This window comes from Elgaria multicarinata, chromosome 19 (genome assembly GCF_023053635.1).
Source record: "Elgaria multicarinata webbii isolate HBS135686 ecotype San Diego chromosome 19, rElgMul1.1.pri, whole genome shotgun sequence".
NCBI classification, from domain to species: Eukaryota; Metazoa; Chordata; class Lepidosauria; order Squamata; family Anguidae; genus Elgaria; species Elgaria multicarinata.
In genome coordinates this window covers 19,398,418-19,418,302 of record NC_086189.1, presented here as the reverse complement: position 1 = coordinate 19,418,302, position 19,885 = coordinate 19,398,418, and the positions used below count along the sequence as shown (strand labels likewise).

Sequence of the window (19,885 nt, the reverse complement as noted above, 5' to 3'; positions counted from 1 at the left end):
TCTCTCCTAAGGCTGAGTTACTGGCAGTAAGAGCTTTAATCTAAAGCAAGCCTGGAGTTTTGGAATTTGGGCCTCACCCCTATTGCCATCATCCCCACCCCTCTGGAATGCACTCCCCCCCACCCCCGGAACCCTTCTCCAACATGCAATGCAGCCCTCGCTGGCTGGTGGATGCTGGGAGTTGCAGTACAACCCATCTGGAGAGCCCCGGATTGCGCAAGGTTGTGCTTGTATATTTTTGAGCTTGGATCAACAACAACCAAAAGCTTTGGAACCCGTTTGGGGCTGAGCAGAAATCAAAACGCCAGGCACAAGAGCTCTGACTCATTAACTCTTTTATTTCTTTTCTCTACCACGGAGCGTAACAGATCTCGGGCGCCGGGTTGCAGCCACCTGGTTTAAGACCGGTCAACAGGGCTAGAACCTTGAGCTACCAAAACACCCGGCTGTTTCTCAAGCGGGCGGCTGAGGCAGTCCGTCTTTTCACTGGCCTGTCGGTGTTGTTTGTCTCTTGCAGCGGCAAAGTTTATTCCCAGGGCCCAAGGTGCTCGAGCAGACGGGCCAGAGGCGCTCTGCGGAAGGGCCAGAGGTGCCACGTGCGAGCCCAGCTGCCCTTCTTGCACACAGGGAACCACTTCTGTGGGGGAACCATAACCTTGGCAGGAGATCAGGGCGTGGGGCGGTGGTGGGCACGGCAGCGGCGGCGTTAACGGAACAGCCGGTAGACGCGGGGCAGCCGCCCCTCCTTGCTGGAAAGGGCCGCCTGGATGTGTTCGTAGCTGGGCAGCTCCGCCAAGTCCCCCAGTGCAGCCACCGCCGGCTTGTTCCTCAGCATCTTCGTCACCACCCTCTTGATGTCTTCTGCGCTCACTTTGCCTACAGACCAGGAGGGAGGGGAAAGCCGTCAGGCCCTGCTGAAATGGGCACGTGCAGGGAGCCAGGCGAGCTGGCGTTGAATCCGGGACCGGCCTTCCGCGAGAGAAAGGGCTCCGCTGACAGAAGGGAGCCCCCCCCTGCCCCCCCCTGCCCCCTGTCCTGGGTAGCGTTTTCGAGCCGGGGGGGGGGGGAAGGGAGGGAAACTCCAACTTCCATCAGCACATTTGATCCACGAGCATAAATATGAATCCAGCTCGTTAGACTATTTCTACCGCTTTCTGCAACTAGCAAAACTGGGAGAAATCACAGAATTTGGGAGCGCGTACAGCACACGCAGGCCCCAAATTAAACGGTCTTTTCTAGAAGGGTTCGGAAGGAGGGGGGCTTTGAGCCAAAGAGAAGAAGCAGCTGCCGCGTGGGAGAAAGGGAGACGGGGGGGGGGGGGCTGCATGAAGGAGAGAGAGCAGGACGAGGAAAGAGGCAGGTTCGGAAACCTTTAGCACAGCCTTCCTCAACCTGGGGCGCTCCAGATGTGTTGGACTGCATCTCCCAGAATGCCCCAGCCAGCTGGCTGGGGCATTCTGGGAGTTGTAGTCCAACACATCTGGAGCGCCCCAGGTTGAGGAGGGCTGCTTTAGCAGAAGGAACGGGACACGGGCACTGAGCCTCTTTCAGCCCGAGGACAGGATTCCATTTTGGAGGAGCTGGGGAGGGGGGTTTCCAGTGGTGGATGGAGCCAAAGCAAAATGGGAGGGGCCAAAACAAAAGCTTCTTTTAGAATGGGTGTCTCAAAGGAGCGATCTGGCCTTGGCATTCGTGGGCCTGCCACAAAAGAACATTCAAAAATATCTTACAATCCTCTCCGCCCACAGGGGAAGCTCTGGGCGAGAGGCAGGCAAGCAGGCAGAGGCAGGCAGCTTGACTCACCGATCAGGACGCAGAGCTCGTGGGGCAGCTTCCTGGTGCCCGTGGCCAGCACCTGCCTCCCGACGTCCTCGAAGATCACCGGCCGAGACTCGAGGTTCATCATCAGCATGGACTGCAGCTGGGTCTTTGCTCGCTCCAGTTCCACCTGGAGGAAGAGAAGGCGGACGTGGCTTTTCCTTCAGCCCAGAGTTTCCCGGCTGTTCTTTTTCAGTAGAGGGGTGGGCGGGGAGGATAACTTCTGAAGGGTGGGCGGCTGGCTTACCTCTCCCACTGCTCCTGCCATCAAGATGAATTCCCGAGTGATTATTTCCACCATTTCTCGAACCTGCAATAAGAGAAAAGCAAGGGCGTGAAAAGCGGTGTGACGGTCACCGGCCCGGGAGCTTCCATCTGACGCAGATCGATTGCCGTCATTCCCTTGCAGAGATGGCGAGGAAGGAAAAGGCCAAATGGTGGGGCGGGGCGGGGCGGGGCGGGGCGGAGGGAAGCAGGGCTCCCAACCTCGCCATGCCGGGAAGCGAGAGAGCCGGGGGCCAAATGCTCGCTCACCTGCCGGGAGAACGGAAGGCGAGTACGAAACGTCTCCCAGCCTCTGGGAGCCACTCCTTTAACCACTTGGAGGTTTTAAAAGAGGATTGTGGCATGGAAGGAATTCAGGCTCGGACTAGAACTCAAGCCCAGCGCCCCACCCAGAGAGCAGCAGATGATGGGGGAAGGGGGCCCGGGCCCGATGGTTGGCGGCTGGGTCGGCGTGGGTGGGCCTGTCCGAAGCCACTGGCATGGGCACGGCTCAGCCCAAGAGCCTCCCTTCTTTTTTCTAAGTTTATAGCTGGGGCAGCCAGCCAGGCGCCTGCACGGTTACAGACGCTCATTCTGACTTTCAAACTAGGTTCTCTTCCGCCACCACAAAACCGCTCCGCCCCAACTCGATGCGCTTAGCATCACGTCAGCAGAAGCGAACTCCCCTTCTGCTCCTGTCAGGAGGGCCCTGGGATTTAAGGGAGTTCAAAATGCGAAAAGGCCACAGACTGAAGGCTGGCCGACGGATCTAACACACCGGGAAATGGATGGGCGGTTGTGAAGGCCGGCGGGGCGGGAAGAGAATGTGGATGGCGTGCTTCAGGACTGAAACAATAGTCTTGGGGGCGTCTAAAGCCGGGGGGAGGGGGGCAGGAAGGCCATTTGAGTCCCAGCTCTAAGATGACTGGGCTTCACAGGTGAATTTTTGGGGAGGGTTGACCCACCTGCCTGGGGTCTGCGCTGGCATGGATGCAGAGGAGGCCGGTGTCCTCGTAGCTGTGGTGGTACGACGTCGCATTGTACATCCAGTGGTGGCTGGAAGGGCAAGAGGACGAAGACGGGAAGGTGAGCGAAGGCCAGCTCCCACCCGCCCCTCTGTGCTGCGCCCCAGGGCAGAAGGAAATGCCACAAAGATCCCCCCCTCCAAGAGGTTCACACCCAGCTCGGCCTCCCCCTTCTCCCCTGCCCACATCTCTCCAGTCCCTGTCGCCGTTTCCGCCGCTCCTTGACTCACCGGTTGAGGACGTTGAGATACAGCCGGGTGAACATCCCTTTGCCGGGTCCTCCGGCCGAAAAAGAGCCGCCGCCTCCCATCATCATGTTCAAGACGGCGAAGGGGATGAAGTCTTCCTCCTAGGTCAGAGGAGCGGAAGACCGGGGCTCACTGGGCTCTGTAAAAGGCCCCGGCCCACAGCTAGCGTTGGAGGGAGGGGTGTTCCAGGGATGACACTTACCAGAAAAGAGCAGCTTTCCAGCCCAATCATGATGTGGGTCAATTCGGGGATGGGGGTGGGCCCCAAACTCACATCCGACATGTCCTTTTCAAGCTGCAAGGAGAGAGGCATACGCTCAGCGGACAGCGAGGGCTTCCTCTGTTACCTTGCTCCAGAAACATTTCCAACCACAATTCATAGAATCATAGAATCGCAGAGCTGGAAGGGGCCTACAAGGCCATCGAGTCCAACCCCCTGCTCAATGCAGGAATCCACCCTAAAGCATCCCTGGCAGATGGTTGTCCGGCTGCCTCTTGAAGGCCTCGAGTGTGGGAGAGCCCACAACCTCCCTCGGTAACTGATTCCATGGTCGTACTGCTCTAACAGTCAGGAAGTGTTCTCAATTCTCAAGTGCTGGCGCTTGCCCTCAAAGCCCTGGGGCAGCAGTGGCGAACGCCTCGTCTTGACACCCCTCCCAATGCCCCCAAAGGCAACCGACACGCACGGAGCCCTAAAAATACCCGTTTATCAGTACACGCCTTTGAGCACAGCCTGCGAGCACCTTTTGTGCAAGCACAGACCCGTGGCAGACTGTTGCTGCTCACCTTGAGGATCCCTCCCGTGTACTGGGCGACCGACCTGTCCACCCCGGTGGCCTTCTTGCTCCCCCACACTGGCTCGGCTCCGAGGAAGAACTTCCGGGCACAGTCCACCAGCTGCTCGTGTTCGATCCCCACGCCAGCCAGCACCATCCTCTCGGGGGTGTAGTAATTCCTCAGGTACGCGTGGAGCATGTCCCGGTCGATTTTCTCTACGTTGTCGACCGGACAGAACCTGTTCAGCCCAACCGTGTTTTCTCTGTAAGCTGCCTGCCGGAGACGAGAAGCGTGGAGGGGGTCACATTTGGAAAACAAGGCCATTGTGTATGCATTCCATTGTGTTTGGTGTTGTTCCCGGCCTCGATCCAGAAGGAGAGGCAGGTAACAAAGAAATATATTACTCTTATTATTATTATTATTAAAAGTGATCCGCACAAATCCGTCATTCCCCTGCCTTATGAAAGATGATGAGTTCCAGGAATGAAAATCACAAGAGATTCACTGCAGGAAGTCTCCCTTTTCTGCATTAGAGGAAGACAAGTTGCTGGGGTACAGCAGTTGCTGGGGTACAGCAAGACACACCAAGGGTGCCTCTCACTGTTCATGCGATGTCCAGATTCGTCAGACCGATGGCGTGGGCCGAAGGGCACCTTCAAAGTCAACCTAAAAAGCTGCCAGGGGCCATAACGGGCCTCTTAGCCCTGTGCGGTTTCTTTCCCACCACCACACCCAGAGCACTCCCATTTCAGCCTCGAGAGCCCGCGCCAGGGACAGACGAAACCAGAACCCCCGCGGACCTACCGCATGAATCATCTCCGTGAGCAGCGGCTCCGGATCAGGCCTCATGTTCAGGTCCTCCAGCTCAAAGCGAACGGCCATCCGGGTCATCTCAATCTCCTCATCTGTCCCAAGAGAAAAAGCCTAGAATCTGGCCCCCCACAGCGTGCGAGGCCAAGCTCCGACCGAGGATGAAGCCACGGCCCGTGCGCCGCCCAACCTGCCGTGCAAGGGAAATCCTGCCCAAACCTCAAAATCAATCATCCGACCCTGCCGAGTTCAACCTCCGTTGAGTCGCCCAGGGGCCAATCTTATTGGACCCGCAGCGATGCCTCCCGTTCCTCTGCCTCTTTCTGGTCCCAGCCCTCCCCTTCTCCCGCTCAATCCTCGTTCCGTTTCAGCATCCAGCCACCCCTTTGGGCCGGTGTGGTATCTTGGGCAGCTAGGGCTACCGCTCGGGGCTAAAGCCTGGAGCCACGCAGTCCGGGGCTCCCTCACAACTCCCAGCATGCCCCAGCCAGCTACCTCTCACCTGATAATCTGGGTTGCAGCACCACATCAGCGAGCAAACTGACCACCGTATCGAGGCCCCGGGCATCTGCAGAAACCGCGTACATCGTGGTATCCCTGAAAGGGAAGCAAATTTGGGTCGGCGTTCAGTTTGGGACGCGCCCAGGAGGCGAGACCTTCTACAGCCACATTTTGTGGATTCCGTTAGCCCAGGGGGGCAGAACTATGATCGGGAGAGGAGCCAAATTGCCTTCTCGCAAGCCCTACGTGGTCTGTATGACATCATCATCCCCCCACCCCACCCCCCAGGAACCCAGTGAGGCTCTGCAGGTAGGAGGTTGTGTGCATGTCTGTTAACTCCTTCTCAAACGATGGAATAAGCGGTCTTAAAACTGTGCCTGCAGAAAGGTACATTGGATTTCTTTCTGGTCAGAGTCCAACGCGGCTAAAGCCACATTCAGAAGAAAGACAGACAGAAGCCGGCCCTCCCATGTAGAACCTGAGATCACACTACATAGGACCAAGGGCAAAACGTACCACCAAGGAGGGCCCACAAGAGAGGCACATGACTAAGGCTGGCAGCAGAATATTAATCCCACTTCCGGAAGGGGGAAAGGAGAGAGAAAAACGCTAAGGAACGGAGACGTGTACAGCAGGATTAACATCCGTGGGTGGCGTAAAGGTGGCTGCCGCCTGGTTCAAGCAAAAGCCGGCTTTAGATCGCCACGTGTTTTCTGCTTGCTTTGCAAGAGCCTTGCCCTGTGAGCGGAGGATGCTTAAAGAAAAACGTACCTCGACGCCTGGCAATCACAGATGCCACCGTGCTTTTCCAAGGTGAGAAGGATCTCGTCCTTACTGCCAAACTGAGCCGTAGACTAAACACAACCAGAGAGAGAAAGCAGGGGAGGACTTTGAGGTGAACCACGCTTTAACTCGGGGGACGCAGAATCTCTTCCAGCCTGACGGGCCGGATTTCGTTTCGGAGACGCTCTAGGGAGGCGGCGGAGGGGCTGCGTTTCAGGGATGGGAAAGGGCCAAAGGGGCAAGGTGAAAGATGGAGAAAAATGCCCGCCTGTTTTAGCTTAAAGCTCTGACTGGCGGTAAATAACTAAGCCTTAGAAGAGGCGTTTCAACTTTTTAGAGCCATGGGGGAACCAGAGGAGCATAGGGCCGCCTGGAAAATCCTGGTGGGCCGGATTTGCCCTGCCGGCCTAAAGTTCGGCATCCCTGCCTTAGCTGCTGGCGCCTGGGAGTTGTAGTCCAACAGATCCGCAGGTCATAAGGCTGGGAAGGGTGGTATAGGCCATGAAAAAGCTGCCGGGGAATTATAGAGGTACGCATACCTCCTCCCTCTATTGGCAGCATGGCTCACGGGCTTCTGCATCGTGAGTCCTACCATGCCAGGTTGTTGTTTTTAGATAAGGCATTCCATTTCTAACCTCCCTGGCTGCAGTGAGGAGGTCAACCACACCACCGTACCTCCGCTTTACTTACAGAAAAAGCCAGCTTTTCCAGAAAGTGCGAAATGCCGCCGGTGTATTTCGCTTCATATCTTGATCCTGAATTTATAAGGACTGTTCGCAAATGGCAGGAAAGAGAGAGGAAGAAGATATTGGGGGTTACCTTACCATGCCTCCCATGTCCCCAGCTGCTGCTGAGGCCCGGAGCTCCTACACTGTATCTGTTCTCTCTCCCTTCCACTTCAAAACTCACCTTACTCCATGAACTCTTTGGCCTCGCCCAGGGCTGGGTCATCTCTGCAATTCTGAGAGGGTGCCGTGGGCACGGTCACAAAATGGCTGCCACGGTCCCACCCACAGACCACAGGAGTGTACGGGGCCGTTTGCGTTCAGGTAAATCTGTTCCCCCAAGGAACCAAAGGCTACTTACTCCCAACGGTACAGAACTGTCCAAATTTGCTTTGGGAAGCCACCTGCAGGCCGTTCTCCAGGGTGGTGACCTTCGTTTCAAAGCCCTCCTGGCCATGGACGGAGGCAAAGACGGGATTGGGTGCCCCCGGCAGAGGAGATGTCAGCGGGATGCTCGGATAGCCGCCCCCACTGCTGTACTTGCGGTAGGCAACCAGTCCAAACCTAGAGCGTAAAAACAATCAGTATTTTTTTCAATGTTGTTTCTATTAAAGTGTATTTCAGGGTGGCTTACAAGGGCTTAAAGCCATTTTGGACCGCTCTCTCCTATACAGATGGAGAGTTGGGTTTAGTTTTTTCTTTTGGTTTCTTGAACTTCCATTGTTTGCAAGCTGCCCTGAGCATTGCAAAGGCAGTGGGGGAAGCGGCACGTGGTAAATAATAATAATAATAATAATAATAATGTTGCAAATAGAAAAATAACACGTCAGGAGGAAGAATTCTAGCTGAGACTTTCCCTGCTGTGCTAGCTTTCAACTTGAAGAGATTTCCCCCACCACCACAGAGCGGTGATAACCAACTATCACTCTGTGAAGTTTTTAGAGAAATAAGAATTTATCTTATTTATCTAAAAACTAAATAAGTTTTTAGTTTGAGGCTCACCTGGCGCCAACATTGCTATCTTTTCGGCGCCAGGTCAAGACTTTTCTCTTCTCCCAGGCATTTTAACAGCATTTAACAACGTTAAGTTTAATGGACCCCAGAATTGTTGTTTTTAAATGGATACTGTTGTTTTTATGTTTTTGATGGTTTTTAAATTTTGTATACTTTTTAATGTTTGCCATTTTTAACCGCTGTAAACTGCCCAGAGAGCTTCAGCTGTGGGGCGGTGTATAAATGCAATAAAATAAATAAATAAAAAATAAGCCAGTTCAGTCCGTGCCACCATTCTCCTTAACTGCTTAAAACCACAAAAACAGAGTTGGCTAAAGGAAAATTATGTATATCCAAAAGTATAACAAAATTAGAAAACAAATGCTAATATCTCACTCAAGCCATTAAAAAAAAGTCCATCATTACATCACATAGCTGAGCTGTACAAGGACACTAGACACTGATCCGGAGGGCACCAGTTTTGAGGGGAGCAGGGGAAGCTTGGCTGGGGATGATGGGAGTTGTATTCCAACATATCAGAAAGGTGCCAGGTTTGGGGTGTGCTTGGCTGGGGATGATGGGGGGTTGTGGTCCAAAACATGAGGATGGCACCACCTTGGGGAAAGTTGCCGTCCACGAATGCATAGGACAAGTGTTTCTTTTGACTACAGCCCCCCTTGGACGTGCTGGCTGGGGGGGATGCTGGGAGTTGTAGTCCAACACCTCTGGAGGTTGGGGAAGGCCGGCCTAGGCATCCTGGTTCCCTCCCCCCCCCCCCACGGGCGCCTTTTCCTGGGGAGGGGGAGAATTTCGGGCGGAGGCAGCTTCTCCCTCCCGCCCCGCCCCTCGGCGTGACAAGCAGGGGGCGGGGCCTGGCTCCCGCGGCCCCTCCCGCCCGCTCGCCCTCCCCGGCCCGGCCGGCCTCACCTGCGCGCCGAGCCCCAGCCGCCCCGCCGCACCACGTTGGCCGCCATCTTGGGTCCCCTTCACGGGCACCGCCGGGCAGCCGCGCCGGTCACGCTTCGGGATTGGCTGGCGGGCGGCGGCGACGGCGATTGGCTGGCCGCGAGGGCGGCGGCGGCGGCGATTGGCTGGCCGACGAGAGCGGCGGTGATTGGGCAGCGTTCGGGCTCTGTGGGCGGAGGAAAAGGAGGAGGGAGGAGAGCGGGAGTAAAGAGGCAGGAGGAAGTGGGCGCCGCCCCACAGTTCCGCACCTCATTGGAATACTGACGGGGCGATCTGGAGGTCCTGGAAGCTGACGCGGCGCGTGGGCGGGGCCTGCCTGGCCTGGCCACGCCCCCTCGGCCTCCCGCGATCCGGCGCAGCCAGAGAGCGGCCGACCCGGCGAGCCACCGACCGAGGGACCCCATGGCCGGGCTGGGCCGCCCCCCGACGGGCGCGGGCGGCCTTGGCGGAGGCCTCCAGCAGCCCTGGAGGGGGCCCGCCGGTAAGAGGGGCAGTGCCGCCTGGCGCGGCCTCTGAGCATACGTAGAGCGCGTTTCTGGCCTTTGGCGGAGTCTCTGAGCATACGCAGAGTGCGTTTCTTGCCTTGGGATTGAGGGTTCGCAACAAAACCCCAAATGATGAAAATGTATTACAATGCTATTGCTGCTAACATTTACTAATGTGTTGATCATGACGATTAGTCAAATATTTTAGACGAAATGTAATTAAATGTAAATATATAAAAATGTTATACGTTTAAGTACCATATAGTATTGTATGTGTATATATGTATATATATCATCATCATCGTTATCCACAGCAGCAACAATATTCACTCCCAGCATAAGCGCTGTTGGCTTTGCTGTAATGTAGTTTAATTATGTATTGCTTTATATTGTCTTTATGTTGCATTAAGTGTTTTAAGTGCTTCTGAGCATGTACAGAGTACACAGGGAGACAAACACGGGCTTCCAGGCTGGAGGGTTAGTGAAACGGAATATGGAGGGGGGTCCTTCGGAGCATGTGCAGAGTGCAAAGGAAGAGCTCTCTTTGTTTGTTTTTAGAAAGAGCCAAGATGTTTCCTTGGTGGAAAGAGAGAGAGAGGAAGAGAGGGAGATTTTGTTTGAATTAAAAGGAACCGAAGGGCAAAGGGACTCTGAGTATATGCAGAGCGTCTCCTCTCCCCCCCCCCCCCAAGAGAGCAAGAGAAGTGTTTATCGACATGAATGCCGGGATAGATTACTGCTGCGTGAGGACAGGGGGGAGCGCTGAGCACCCCTCGGGGAGGGGGCTTTGGAGCCGGCCACCCTCTCCCCTCACTTTTAACTTGGCATCTTCTGCTTCTCCCCCCAGTCGGACCCCCCAGCTGCTCCGGGGAGGAGGCCAACCCATTTTCCTTCAAGGAATTCGTGCGGAGCAAGAACCAGAGTGCTGCCACCGTGCCGGGGGCCAACAGGGGCAGCGAGGTGCCCCTGGGATTAAGGCCCAGCAGCGGCGCCAGCCCCAAGGTAAGGCCGGGGGGGGGCGGGCAGAGACCCCAATGGGCATCCGACCCTTGGGCACTGGGATTCTATGGGGTGACATTATGGGCTCCTCGTCCCCAAAGACTCCTCGTGTAGGAAGTTGGCTTACTTCAGTGCAGCCTTCTCCAACTTGCTAGCTCTCCAGATGTGTTGGACTACAACGTTGTAGTCCAACACATCTGGAGAGCTAGCAAGTCGGGGGAAGCTAGATAACTGTGTCAACAATTCTCAGTTGCTTTTTCCTTACATTTCAACGACACCAGGGAACGCCATGATATTGTCTTTAAACGTCCACAAGCATCCAAACATTTCTACAGAATTCTACAGAACCCTACATATAAATTACATTACGTGGGCTTTAATACCTCCCCCCCACCCACCCTGGGAATATTTCAACTGAAGTGCTTTTGCTGTATTGGGGACCCAAAAATAAGCTTTTGCGGATGACTAAGTGCAATGAAAATGCGAAGGGCTCAATCCTTTGCATGTTTAGGCAGAAAAAAGTCCTACAAATCCCAGCTTGTCCCGGCCAGCTGGGAGTTGTAGGACTCCCTTTTTTGTCTAAATAGGCATAGGATGGCACCTTAAATTCAGTAACTCTGAAGGACATCAGATGATTTTCTGATGCCAACTGAAAATGTTCCAATGCCAATGTCCCCTGTGCAATTTGCATTTTCCGCATAATCGACATTCAGTGTGCATGACAGGTTTGGCACATAATTCTAGTTCCAAATCTTAACGAAAGGTTGGATCCAGATTTATGCTGGATTGGCTACGCCAGAGGAAAAAGGCTCCCCCCCCACACACACACCCTTCCCACGGCAGCCTCTCCTGACCTCTGAAAATCCTGCACAGTTGTCAGGATCCTGTTCAACGGAGTGAGCTGTGGGTGTTTGGGAGGGAGGGGATGTCCCCCCCCCAAATATTCTGGATTCAACTTGTAGTTCTCATTTATTGATTTGAACCCTATTCTGCTTTTGCGCCCCCCCCCCCCAAATGGCACACAAGGCAGTTAACAATGATAGAACCCAAGGATTAAAACAAGAGCTTAACTAAAACAATTGCCGTAAGGCTGTGACGATTAGGAGCACAAATATTCTTTTTCCTGGTTGAAGGGATGTGGGTGGCTGTGGAACTCCTGCTTATCTTTCCTCTTATTTACTTTCTCTGAAGTTTAGGGTCCTCTCAGGTGACAAGTAGTTTGTGTTGTGGCATCAGGAGCGAGATAAACCATCCGTGGCTGTGTTTTCTCATTGAAGTGCTGAGAAAATGCAGTTATCTGGAACAAAAATGCTGCTTCTCCTTGGGGAAACACCTGGATTAACACCTGCGAAAGTTTATTTATTGTGACCCACCCAGGAAGGTTTGGCTATTGGGCAGTATAGAATTGTAATAAATAAATACATTGGAAATCTTTTTTATTCCCTCTTTTCAGCCAGTAAACCAAGATAGTCATAGAATCATAGAATTGCAGAGTTGGAAGGGGCCTACAAGGCCATCGAGTCCAACCCCCTGCTCAATACAGGAATCCACCCTAAAGCATCCCTGACAGGTGGTTGTCCAGCTGCCTCTTGTCCCTGTTGTCCACAAGCTTACAATCTAAAAAGGCACGGCACTCAAGGAAAAAGGGTTGGGGAGGGAAGAGGAAAAAAGGAACTACCGTAAAGGAGGCAACAGTTGTGCCTTTTTAATGAGCATGACATTATTATCAGGAAAAGTCGTGAGGTTTCTTGAGCTGTTGCAAAAAATGGAACGGCTGCTTGGCTAATGCTGCTTTCCAGGGCAATGAGCAGGTAAACTGAGACTCGAATTAGGTCGACTCTTATCAGTATCACAGAAATTAAGCTCTGGGCAGAAGGCAGCTTACTGTCACCCAGAATGGACACTCAGTTCTCCACTGTGTACAGAGTCAGTGTGGTTGCTACTCAAATGTTAGGGTCGCTTATTTATTTAAAGTTTATTACTTTTCTATACTGCCCAGTAGCTGAAGCAGTCTCAGTCCCACTTTTCAGTCCATAAGGCTCCCGGAGTGTCTTGCATGCAGTCAGCAAAACAAGCCCGCAGGCTTACAATCGGAAAAGTCACGGCACACAAGGAGAAAAGGAAAAGGAGGGCAGAGGAAAAAAGTAGCCTTTTAGCAGGGCTGGTGGAATGGCCCTGACTCCACTCCCATTTTCTGTCGTTTTAGGAGCCCTCCGGGTTCTCCCTGCTGGACGACAGCTCCTCCTCTCCTCGGTCGCTGGGATTGACTTTGGACCCTGAAGAGCCGTTTTTCCCAGACCCGACCGTGACAAACTCCTTGCTGGACGACGAAGACGATGACTGGAGCAGCACGTACCAACCCTCGGTCGTGGAAGAGGCGCACGCGGCCGAGGTCCCCAGCGCCTCGCTCAGCAGCACCTATGACTCTTTTTACTGCGACTCGTCGGATGTGTCCAATCTCCGGCCCTTTTCTCTGTGGCAGCTGGGCCTTCTCAGGAAAGGGGACCAGAGCTCGCCTCGCGATGGAGCCGCCCCAGGAGATGGCCTTTCCCCGCCTCTGCAGCTGAGTTACGAAGAAGTGAGGGGCCAGGAAGCTCTCTTGCTCACGGGGTCTTTTCCTAACGCTCCTCGCTTTCTTCTGGAGATCCTCGCAGCGAACTTGGGGGAAGAATCCTCACTGGCAGCAGCAGAAGAAACAGAACCTGGGACCTGCCAGACGTGTGGGACTTCAACTCCCAGGATGCCCTAGCCAGCATGTGGGAGTTGAAGTCCCACATGTCTGGAGGGCCGCAGTTTGTAGATGGCTGAACTAGAACAAAATCCGTCCCTCCAGCATTCCCAGAAAGACAAGCCCTTTTCCCCTGACCATTTGATGGTTTTCTGTAGTTTCCCCCTATTCTAAAAGGTTGAAATGCCTCTCCAAAGACCCAGCTACTATCAGTTAAGAGCCTGAAGCTAAAACCTGCTGGTATTTTTGGGTTTTTGACGCTGACCCTTTTAATTTCAGCCTCGCCCACCACTGGAATCTGGCACTCAATAGCTTCTCTGAAAATTCAGGGCTGAAAGTGATTCTACACACTCTGCTCTGTCCACAGTCATCACTGGGTTCTTTCTCCCGCTAATTCCAAATTCTTTGAGCATCTGAACCTTGGAAGCAGAATAAAATCTGCCCAGGAAACAAATGTTGTCCAATCCGCTTCATTTCTGCTTCTCTGGATGCTGAATGTGGGTTTTCTTGGCCTCCCCAAACTGGATTCTTAAGGTGTTTTTTTTCTGGATATCAAATGTACCCTGCCTGAGCTTTACATTTGCTGAATGAGATCTCTTTCTTCTCTTTTTTTTTAGCTCAGACAAGAAAATTCCAAGTTAAGGAAGACAATCAGCCACATTCAAGCAGTTTCTGAAAGCCAAGCAGAAAGGTGTGTGTGCTGTGTTTCTAGCAAAATATGCCTCCAGGATAGTTGCCTTGGGCCCGCCCGTTCTGATGAAGGGCAAGATATAAGCACAATAATAGGATTGCTGAGCAGAAGCAACCAGACAAACACTTATTCCGCTGTCTCTTTCTCTTGCCTACAAATTAGGGTGAAACAGCTGGAAAGAACGCTAGAAGAGAGCAAGCAGAAGGAAGCCAAAGAGGCCCGCGATTTGGAGGCCATGGTTCAGCAGGTGGAAGAGAATCTCCAGTTAATGACGGTGCGCCTGACCTGCCTGCGGAATCGGGTTCTGCCCTGGACGGCTCTGTAACAGGAGCGGCTCTTGGGTTCTCCTCTTTCCTAGGCCCCGTGTCCTGAATAATACACGGCTTTCCAGGCAACGAATTCTCCCGTGCTCAGAGCTCCTACGCAGCCCTGAGGAAGAGGCGCGTCTCCCTGCACCGTACCCCACTCAGGCCCATCTCCTGGCGATGGGATCTCGGCACGCGCCCGTGGATATCTTTTATCAAATATGCCCCCACCCAAGGTCTCTTACATGGTAGCTTCGAAATCAGGATTACAATTTAAAACGGGGACGCTGAGCCTCAAGCCCGTGGGGCCAAATCCATCCTCCCTTGGGTCCTGATCCAGCCCTCTGGGGTTCTGCAGAGGACCAAGTCTCCTTTCCCCATCTGAGTGTTTCCTGCCTTTTGCATAGTTTTGCCCCCTCACATTCTGAAAGGTGGAAAAGCCTCTCGCAAGGCGCTGGCAGGGGGCAGTGCTGGGAATGCTATCCCCCTGGGCTTGTTCACATAATTTTACAGGAGGTCCGGACATCGTTGTCTTCCATGAATGGTTCATGTGTTTTTGACACTCCTTCCCCCTTTTTCCTTAATGTAGAAAATGGCTGCATAATCCCTGCCGATCGCTGGTGTTTACGAACCCTTCATCTAGAAGTGCCTTAAATGTATTGAATATGTTATGTTTTGAATAGAGATAGTTGCCTGTTGTCTTGACGATGGAATTTGTGTCTGCTGCAAAATACGGCGCAGTGGTCACTGCGTTTGCAGGCTGAGTGTGAAATGAGAGAAATTCCTCTCTCTTGCGGCCCGGATTTCTTGCACCTTGGTCTCTCCCCACCCCGATCCAGCACTCTTCACAGGAAGAGCAGCGCTGAGAGCCATTGTGGCGAAGTGGTTAGAGTGTTGGACTGGGGAGAACTGGGTTCTAGTCCCCCCCACCCCCCGTCCCCCAGCCATGAGCCTTACTGGGTGACTTTAGGCCAGTCCCTGACTCTCAGCCTCACCTACCTCACAGGGTTGTTGTGAGGATAAAATGAAGAGAAGGAGGATTGCGTGAGCTGCCTTGGGTTCTCTGCGAGAAAGTGGGATATAAGTAGAATAAATCAATGATGTTTATTGATAACTAAAGCTCTCTGGGTGGGTCCCAAGACAAATCATTAAATCCAGTAACATAATAAAACATCTGTTTCTCTTCACCCAATCCTCATGTATCCAGAATGAACTCTTTTTTGGTTTTTTGCTGCTTTTGATTCCAGAAACGGGCCATGAAAGCGGAAAGTTGTGCCGTCAAGCTGAAGCAGGAAAACGGCCTCCTTCAGGTACATGCTGGGGCCACCTTTGTGCTGAGCTGTGGAACCCCCACACACCGCTGCTCCTAAGGCGTTTCTGAGCCCTTGCTAAGAATCAGGCCGAGTTGAGGATGTCTGTTCCAGCTCTCAAGGCTACATCACAGAAACCTCAGTAACGCAGGGGGTTGACTTGTAGGTTCTAGGTGGGTTTTTACACACAGCTGGGGCTTGGCAGCAAACCCGCCCGTAATTCAGTGTGTGTAGGCTGGGCGTAAAACCCACTGGTTGCTAGTCATGCTTGTCATAGATTCGTAGAATTGTGGAGTTGGAAGGGACCACAAAGATTATCTATCCCAACCCTCTGCAATGTGCAGGAAAACCACTTAAACCCTCCATGAGAGGTGGCTGTCCAGCCGCTTCTGAAAAACCTCCAGAGATTGAGAACCTGCAACCTCCATAAGCAGACTGTTCCACTGTGGTAGAGATCTTACTGTCAGGAAGTTTTTCCTTATGGGGTGTGTAGCCCTAGGCTAGGGGTGCAATCCCGCACGCCCACACCACAGTAGTTATAGCAGTCCTGTTCAAGCTGGTGCCCAGCGATGTGTTGGACTGCCGCTCCCATCATCCACAGACAGCATGTCTAATGGACAGTAGTGTAGTGGATTGAGTGTTGGACGGGGATTTGGGAGATCTAGTTCCTGTTCGGCCATGTAGCTCCCTGGGTGACTTTGGGGCCAGTCACTGACTCTCAGCCTAACCTACCTCGCAGGGTTGTTGTGAGGAGCAGATCCTTTGAGCTCACCCCCCTCCATGTGTGTCTTTCCTGGTGGGAGACACGGATGTCATAAACCTCTTTCTGCTACCCTAAAGGTTCAGATGGAAAGCTACAAGATCGAGAACGAGGCCTTGAGGTCCGGCCATTTGGCAAACCTGGCTGTAACGAAACAAAACGCAGACGTGGCCTTGCACAACCTTCTTGCCGTCATCACGAAGTCGAGATCGTCAATCAAGTAAGGTGTTTTGTTTTGATTTAATCTGTCGGCGGTAGATGAAAATGCCGTGCAGCGGGATAGTGTGTAAACTCTTTATTGGCTTCCAATCGCATGTAAGACAGGGGTGCGGAAATGAAATCCGTCCCTCTGTGGTTCATATCTGCGCCCTGGATTTTGCCAGATGGCCACGTTTCTTCTCCCTTGACCACCAATGATTAGGTGGTTCCCAGCATTTGTGCATTATTATTATTGTTATTATTATATTTATTTGTATCCGCCTTTCCCCCCAGTACTGGGACATTATAAGAGGTTGAAAAGCCTCTCCTAAAGCTGAGATTCTGGCCGCAAGAGCGTTATGCTAAAATAGGCCGGCGGTTTTGTTACCTTGGCCCTGCCCCTCCCACCTTCGGCCCCGCCCACCCCTGGAACGCGGCCCCTGAGAGCGTCTCCAGAATTGAACTTGGGCCCTGAGGTTGAAAGAGGTTCAAACCCCTGTTCTAGTACCTTGCTGAAAAGCTTAACTTGAGCGTGCCTTCGACACACACCCGTTGACGAGGTCCGGGCCCTGCTTTCCTTCCAGACAGCTGATTTCTGGCGCAGAAGAGCTACAGCTGGTGGCAGAACTTCTGAAGTCCATAGACAAAATCTCCGAGCTGCCGCGAGATTCCCTATGAAAACCACTACATGGACTCTTGGGCCAAGACCTATGGAAAGACATTTTGCTATTTACGCTTCCACTAACGGCGTCAGAGTCTGCAACACTAGAACGTTACGTCCTGATCCAGCATTTTGGACAATGCAGAGGTGGTCGGATCGTTTCCCACTTCACTGGGACTGGCTGGTCATCTGCATACGACAGGGATGGACAAAGTCTGGGGGTCAGGTGGCATAGATTCCAGTTTAAACTTTCTAGTAGACACTTGATTTTTCATGTATTATCGGACCTAAAGCATTGCTACGTGTCTGAAACTACCTTCCCTGTGGAAAATTTGTCTTGAGTTCACTGCTGTGTGAAGACAGTGGCAATGGAGGCCTTTTATCACTTTTGTATAGCAGAATATTAAAGATTTAACCATCACTTCCTGAACGCATCGTTTTGAAGCTTCTTAATTCCGCCAGGTTTTGTAAAGGTCTAATTCTTAAAATTAAAATGGAATTGCAAGTGGGACGGATTCCTCTGTTTTGGTTTGCTTCCTCTACGAAATCCTCTCACACCTTTGAGTAGTTGCTAACGAAAAGAGGCACCTTTCTACTCAGAAGCAAGTCTCATTCATTTTAATGGGGCTTACTCCCAGGTAAATGAGTAGAAGATTGAAGCTGAACTGAACGGAGCACTTTGGAACTGTTTGGACTCTGCTTCTTCTTCTTTTTTTAAGGCCCAAGTTTGCTTCAAAAGGAAAACCTACCAGGATGACTTTATTTTACATTAGTATCACTAGATGCCATGTGCTGCCTGGTAAATTTGACAAGCAGATCCCTGTTTATATCAAGGTACGATATATGTGAATTGATTCTGGATCCTCTACAGCAGCGGCTGCTTGTTAGTTTTCTAGGAACGTAAGAGGAGCCGTTGCTGGGTCAGACCGAGGGTCTCTTTAGCCCAGCGTCCTGGAAACCCACGAGCAGGACAGGAGTGCAACGGTACCGTCCTGCCCATGTTCCCCAGCAACGGGTGTACCTAGGCCGACTGCCTCTGTTCCTGGAGGTGGCACATAGGCATCAGGGCTAGTAGCCATCGTCAGCCTCCTCCTCCAGGAATTTGTCATCCCAGCCCACCAGTTTTGCTTGGGCGTGAAAATACAGTGTGAAAAAGCAGAAATCGGGATTTGAAAAAGCAGGGCAAATACAAGGCCTCTCCAACCTTACGCTCGTTTAGAGAGAGAACAAGGCCTACAACTCTGGCTGGGCGTTGTGGGACTTTTCTCTCTCTCTCCCTAAACGAGAGTAGGGTTGTGCCTTGGCTTTCATATTTACCCAATTCAATATTATTTATTTTTATTTATTTATTTTATTTTATTACATTTATATACCGCCCCACAGCCGAAGCTCTCTGGGCGGTTTACAACAATTAAAAATAGTAAACATTAAAAGTATACAAAAATTTAAAAAACATAAGAGCAGTATAAAAACAACCCTGTGAGGTAGGCTAGGCCCATAGTCAGTGATGGGCACAAAGTGTCCTGTCCCCCCCAGTGAGCTTTCATGGCTGAGGGGGGACTCGAACCCAGGACTCCAAAGTCCAGCACTAACCACTATGCCACACTGCCTCTAATTAATCTACAGTTGCATACAATTTATTTTTAGAGTGCTTTAAAGTAATCTTTTGGGGACCTAATTTCTACTTCACAAAACTGAGTTTATGAATATACATGTATTTAGGTGGTTTGCCTTATGACAGTCTTAGGGAGCTTTGTGGCTGAATCGGAATTCGAACCCGCAGCCTGGGAGCTCCTCTTCTCCCCCCTCCACGCCTATCATATTGCGACATCCCTCCTCCCCTTCTGTTGATTGGCTGCAGCGACTTTGGGTACCGCCTCCTCCCCTAGCCTCAGGCCCGTATCCTTTCCCCGTCACGGGCGGCTTCTCAGCGTTCATTGGCTGTGCAACGCATCACGTGCTGTTTGAGAGAGGGGCGGGGCGCCAGCCCAGAAAGAGTTCCGCTGCCTCCTGCATCACCCCGAGACCTTCCTCCGGTTTCCTCAGAGGGCTGTGCCGTCATTGGGCGGCGCCGAGCACGTGGACTGCTGTTGAGAGGTTGGGGATTGGCCGAGACGCGGGAGAAACACGGAGAGCTCATTGGCCGGTGGGCGGAGCCCAAAGGGGCGCTTGACCAACGGTTGAGCCGGCAAGCGGAAGAGGGGGCGTGGCCGTGTTCCAGGCGTTGCTAGGCAGCGGGGAAGGAAGGAAGGAAGGAAGGAGCGCTGTTCGGAGTCTGTACAGCGCCGAGCCTGCGGCGTGACGTCACTTCCTGGCTGTGCATCCCAGGTAAGCATGGGCGCTCTTGGCCTGAGGCGGCTGCCCCGTGGCTAGTCAGAGGCCCCGCTGGGCGACCAGGCAGAGGAGGGGGGCTTGGAAGGGCGGAGGGGGCGCCCCTAGAGCCCGCCAGCTGTGCAGGACTACACCTCCCATCGTCCCCAACTCTAGGGCCCGCGAGTTGTGTGTTAGATTGCAACTCCCAGTATCCAGCCTATGGCCTTCCAGCCTATGGCCTTCTGGGTGTGTTGGACTACATCTCCCAGTATCCCCCATCCAGCATGCTTGGAGTTGTAGTGCAGCACAGCTAGGTTGGGGGAAGGCTCATGTCCAGGTATTTCTGACTACAGTTCCCATCATCCCTGACAGCAGCCAGCTGGTCCACACAGCCCTTTTGCCGGGGGCTTCCCAGGGCCTTAGGCTGGGCTGTTCCCAGCCCTTTCACCAGACACCCTTCAACAGCACCCCTGCGGGGCCTCCCTGGGGGCAAAGCCTGGGCTCTGAACTACCACCGCCCCCCCC

At 52.9% G+C, this 19,885-nt stretch overlaps 2 protein-coding genes across 2 annotated transcripts; one reads left to right on the top strand and one right to left on the bottom strand.

Annotated features, from left to right (window-relative positions):
* Positions 1–646: 646 nt before the first annotated feature.
* Positions 647–8,923, bottom strand: PMPCA (peptidase, mitochondrial processing subunit alpha). The gene is made up of 13 exons (XM_063144689.1): positions 8,872–8,923; positions 7,313–7,515; positions 6,917–6,996; positions 6,215–6,297; positions 5,445–5,539; positions 4,937–5,037; positions 4,142–4,405; positions 3,558–3,650; positions 3,338–3,456; positions 3,048–3,138; positions 2,066–2,128; positions 1,804–1,948; positions 647–876 (listed from the first exon to the last, which is right to left on the bottom strand). Exons 1-13 carry the CDS (start codon positions 8,916–8,918, stop codon positions 707–709), a joined length of 1,554 nt encoding a protein of 517 aa, XP_063000759.1. The 5' UTR covers positions 8,919–8,923; the 3' UTR covers positions 647–706.
* A 369-nt stretch (positions 8,924–9,292) lies between these two features.
* ENTR1 (endosome associated trafficking regulator 1) lies at positions 9,293–17,477 on the top strand. The gene is made up of 8 exons (XM_063144432.1): positions 9,293–9,391; positions 10,243–10,397; positions 12,601–12,972; positions 13,740–13,813; positions 13,976–14,087; positions 15,366–15,428; positions 16,269–16,408; positions 16,971–17,477. The coding sequence occupies exons 1-8, from the start codon at positions 9,313–9,315 to the stop codon at positions 17,062–17,064; spliced, it is 1,089 nt and encodes a 362-aa protein (XP_063000502.1). The 5' UTR covers positions 9,293–9,312; the 3' UTR covers positions 17,065–17,477.
* The last annotated feature ends 2,408 nt before the right edge of the window (positions 17,478–19,885 follow it).

Bases quoted from the DNA above. Each gene is read 5' to 3' on its own strand.
- PMPCA (XM_063144689.1), bottom strand. From the start codon at position 8,918: ATGGCGGCCAACGTGGTGCGGCGGGGCGGCTGGGGCTCGGCGCGCAG. The intron at 7,516-8,871 runs GTGAGGCCGGCC...TTTACGCTCTAG, and splicing joins GGCTGGGGCTCGGCGCGCAG to GTTTGGACTGGTTGCCTACC. The intron at 3,457-3,557 runs GTAAGTGTCATC...CCTCTGACCTAG, and splicing joins TGGAAAGCTGCTCTTTTCTG to GAGGAAGACTTCATCCCCTT.
- ENTR1 (XM_063144432.1), top strand. From the start codon at position 9,313: ATGGCCGGGCTGGGCCGCCCCCCGACGGGCGCGGGCGGCCTTGGCGGA. The intron at 12,973-13,739 runs GTGAGGGGCCAG...CTTTTTTTTTAG, and splicing joins TGCAGCTGAGTTACGAAGAA to CTCAGACAAGAAAATTCCAA. The intron at 16,409-16,970 runs GTAAGGTGTTTT...CTTTCCTTCCAG, and splicing joins AAGTCGAGATCGTCAATCAA to ACAGCTGATTTCTGGCGCAG.